The 3689-nt window shown below is 36.8% G+C and overlaps 1 protein-coding gene across 1 annotated transcript in view; it reads left to right on the top strand.

Annotated features, from left to right (window-relative positions):
* The window catches only part of LOC114067789 (polypeptide N-acetylgalactosaminyltransferase-like 6), a gene marked incomplete at its 5' end in the record, with an annotated part of 212945 nt that overhangs the window by 205950 nt on the left and 3306 nt on the right, over positions 1–3689 (top strand). The window contains one exon of the mRNA XM_027903470.1: positions 2710–2827. Coding sequence (XP_027759271.1) covers positions 2710–2827 — 118 coding nt within the window. The remainder of the gene's footprint in view (positions 1–2709; positions 2828–3689) is intronic.

Here is a 3689-nt window from a genome sequence, read left to right as displayed (position 1 = left end):
TGCAGTGTCATTTCCCCTAGACCACCGGGGGCTCCCACATTTGTATATAGAAGTCATTAAATAAGAGATTAATTTCTTTCCTTTGGGCTCAGTGCAGCTCTTTGTGTGAGTGATCTACATAAAGACTTTTCATATCAATCATGATTGCAAGACTGGACTCTTGTCTTCCTATTTTGGAGATAATTTAAGGCCTGTTCAGCAGTAGCTACTTGTGGCATGGAGTGGAATACCCATACTGTGCCAACCAGTCACTTTCATACAGCTTATTACTCATCCCACTCCCATGAAAACCAAAGGGCCATCCTGTTTTTCCTCTCCATCACTATTCCTGCAAAACAACAAATGTCAGAACATCTTGTGGAATATGAATTAATGGGGCAATTACATTCAATTACTTTTTCTTTTTTTTTTTCTTTTCTTACTAAGGAAGCAGAGTTTGCTACTGTTCCAGTGATTGGGTAGTTTTGTTAGTTGTAATAAATGTTTTGAACTTTCACATCTAATTAACAAGGGGTTTCTTTACTCAGTATTTATCACTGGAAAGATCTGTAGTTTAAAATATAATTTGTAAGGATTTGCCAGTTATTTTGCAATTTTAAGTCTGATTTCTTTTATCTTCCATCTGATTCATCTGCATGGATTGCCTTTTTATAGGCCGTTCACTATGTTGAGAGAAATGTTCAGGAAAGATATGGTATCTGAGAATTAGAGTGATCCTGCATTTTCCCAGGGATTTCTGGGACTAAATTTCTTCTGCCAGTAGCAATTTAGTTATAAGAATTCTCCATGCAAGTCCATCTTTATGAAAGTACATTGTGTTTTGATTATTTAGAACCTGAAGTCACAAAGGACATGTTGTAATTCGGTAGGAATTGAAAATGTATTGTAGTAGTCAAAATCCCCAGGGGAAGGTTTCTAATAAAATCTCCATTGAATTTATTCATATGTGGAAATACAGTCAATATTTGAGATATGAAATGTCAGTAAAAATAAAAAAGTATTAGCATTCAGTGTATGTTACAAACTGGCAAAGCCTTACCAGTTTGAATATTTTTTTCACAAAGCTTTGTTTCACAAAGCTTCTATGTGCTTTTAAGAGTATAATCTCTCAAGGAAAATGCAATTATTCTGTTAGAGCTCCCTAGTCCTGAAAATGGGCAGTATAATTTTTTTTTTTTAAACTACCTTATGGAAGTGAAAGGAAAAATATCCATAATGCTTCTCATTACTGTGAATGCAAATGAGAGAATAATTTTCTATCACTCAGTCATGGGGATTCACTGGTCTCCTAATGAGCAGACTACTCAGCTGTCTGCTTGCTATTTTAATGTCTCCACTGGCTTGGATAAAAGACAGCAACATAAAAAAGTATTAAGGCAGAGAAAATATGGCAGAATGTTCCATTAACATGATGTCCTCTTAATAAACTTCTAACTTATGCATGGATTCAAGAAATACCTACCAGTCCTGAGTTCACTGCCAAATCCTAAATCAGTGGCAAAGGTGGAAGTTTTTATTTTCCAGTCAAGTCTTCAGGGATGATCCCATCTGCTTCCATAGCCCCAAACAGATCACCCATAGTAATTCAAAACAAAAATGTCCCACGACGGAATAATTTTCCCTTGGGACTTCAGTGTTAGAAAGCACATGGCATAGGATCCAGTTTCATGTCTATTCTCTGGTAAGGAAGCATTGCCTGGAAGCCATCCAAGTCTCCGGGTCTTTTCTATCTCTGATCCGCCATCAGCATGAACATGTTCCTTCTAGCCTCTTGCTCTAAAACTCTTAAGGCTGCATTGATTGAATTCCATAGTTGGCTTGGACTCTCTTCAGTCTGTTGTTTCCCTCCTGTTTGGTGTAGATTCCTTTGTATTCCCATTACACCACAATTTCAAAAAATCAGTGAGCAACATTTCAATCCTGAGAGTTGTCGATGTATTTACGGCACTAGAAACATGAGTTTCTTGGTAATGAAAAAAAAGAGAAAATGCTTATTTTCCAGTACAAAATTCCTACTTATAAATTTATGGTGCACTTTTCGTCAATATTATCTAACACTATCTTTAAATATCTCATTTGTTTTCTATATTGTCTGTGAAAAAGCCTAAGTTAGTTTAAGTAAATTCCATGTTTATTCATGGAATAAAGGGAAACATGGGAAGCATAGCAAATTATTTGCCCATAAATTAAATTACCGCTGTGAGACGCACATGAGGAGTTTTGAATGCTTAGAAAAGCAGATGTTTAACTCCCAACAGCTACTCTGTAGCCATGTTCTGTCACCTTTCTGCCTTTCTCTCACCAGCACCTATGAGACTAAAATGAACTGAAAACTTTTGCTAACCTTCAGATGCAAGTTACTTCACATGGAGTACTGAGATCATTAAGTGTTTTGGCAGCTCTCCAGAGTCCCTTTCTTTCTCTGTTACATGAGTTTATTTAACAATTAAGAGAACTTTTTCTTTTTTTTTTTTTTAAATACAAGGAGTTTTTGCATGACTGTCTATCATGCTCAAGATCCATCATGTTGCCTGTTTCTCATCTAGAGACCATTTGGGGGTGAATAAAGGTAAATGTTGTTTGGTTACACTACTGTTTGTCTATGCCTTCCACAGTTCAAAAAACTTTCACTCAAACACACACAGAGGCACACGCACACATGGTCCAAACATCGTCATTATTGTTTGTGTTGCTTTATTCATCCTTCAGGTCTCCTGTAATGGCTGGAGGACTGTTTGCTGTTAATCGGAAGTGGTTCTGGGAGCTGGGAGGCTATGATCCAGGATTAGAAATATGGGGAGGAGAGCAGTATGAAATCTCGTTTAAGGTAAGTCATCAAGTCACCTTGCAGAATACTTCCTTTCTGATGTTATCATGATGCTTTTATTCATACTGGCTTTGTCTTTTAACTAAAATTAATTTAACACAATGCTTTTTTTTTTTTGTTAGAAACTCCCAATAGTTTCACAAAGAATTATGCCATAAATACATGCTCCAGAAGCCACACAAAAATCACATTGAGAGCAGTTTCCTCCAAAAATATGGTAGCTTGCCACCCTCAAAATCCTACCTTGTTCCTTTCATCAAGTCTTCTCCACTTACCTTCTCTCAGGTGCTGTGTTTACTTTACACTCAAGCATTGAGCATAAATAAACCAACAGAGAAGTATTACAGGCAAAAAAAGAAAAGGGCATAATTTTCTGCCCGAATCAACAAGTTTGATCCTATCCTGGGGATAGCATCCCATGGAGTCAGCTCAGGGAAATGTGTGGAAATGGAAAGAGAAAGTCAATAGGAAGAAAGACCCCTTTCAGTAGCAGAGGATCACTAGAGCAGCTCAGCTGCTATGAGCTGGCCAGCTGTTCAAAAGCATTTTTTTTTTTTTTATTGCATTGAAATTATTATAATGACATATGGGGAGTTTTCAAGTGCTCAGGTCAAGTACAACCAGCCATGTCCTCTCTTATCCTCTCTTAGACGGGTATTCAAATCAGTTACATCTCGAAAGTCTTGTTAATTTCTGCAGGTAAAACAGGCATTTGTATTAGTTTCATGAGGACTAACATGTCTAATTTTGAAAACTGAGTTTATTTTGTTCCAGTATACCCAAAGACACAAGAACTTTACCTCCTAGTCTCAACATGCAAAGTTTTTCAATGACTTGATAGAATTTCATGACATAGATGAAT

This window comes from Empidonax traillii, unplaced genomic scaffold (genome assembly GCF_003031625.1).
Source record: "Empidonax traillii isolate 1590-97213 ecotype Southwest subspecies unplaced genomic scaffold, ASM303162v1 scaffold963:size231510, whole genome shotgun sequence".
NCBI classification, from domain to species: Eukaryota; Metazoa; Chordata; class Aves; order Passeriformes; family Tyrannidae; genus Empidonax; species Empidonax traillii.
The sequence above is the reverse complement of the archived record's forward strand: the minus strand, read 5'-3'. Positions and strand labels throughout refer to the sequence as shown.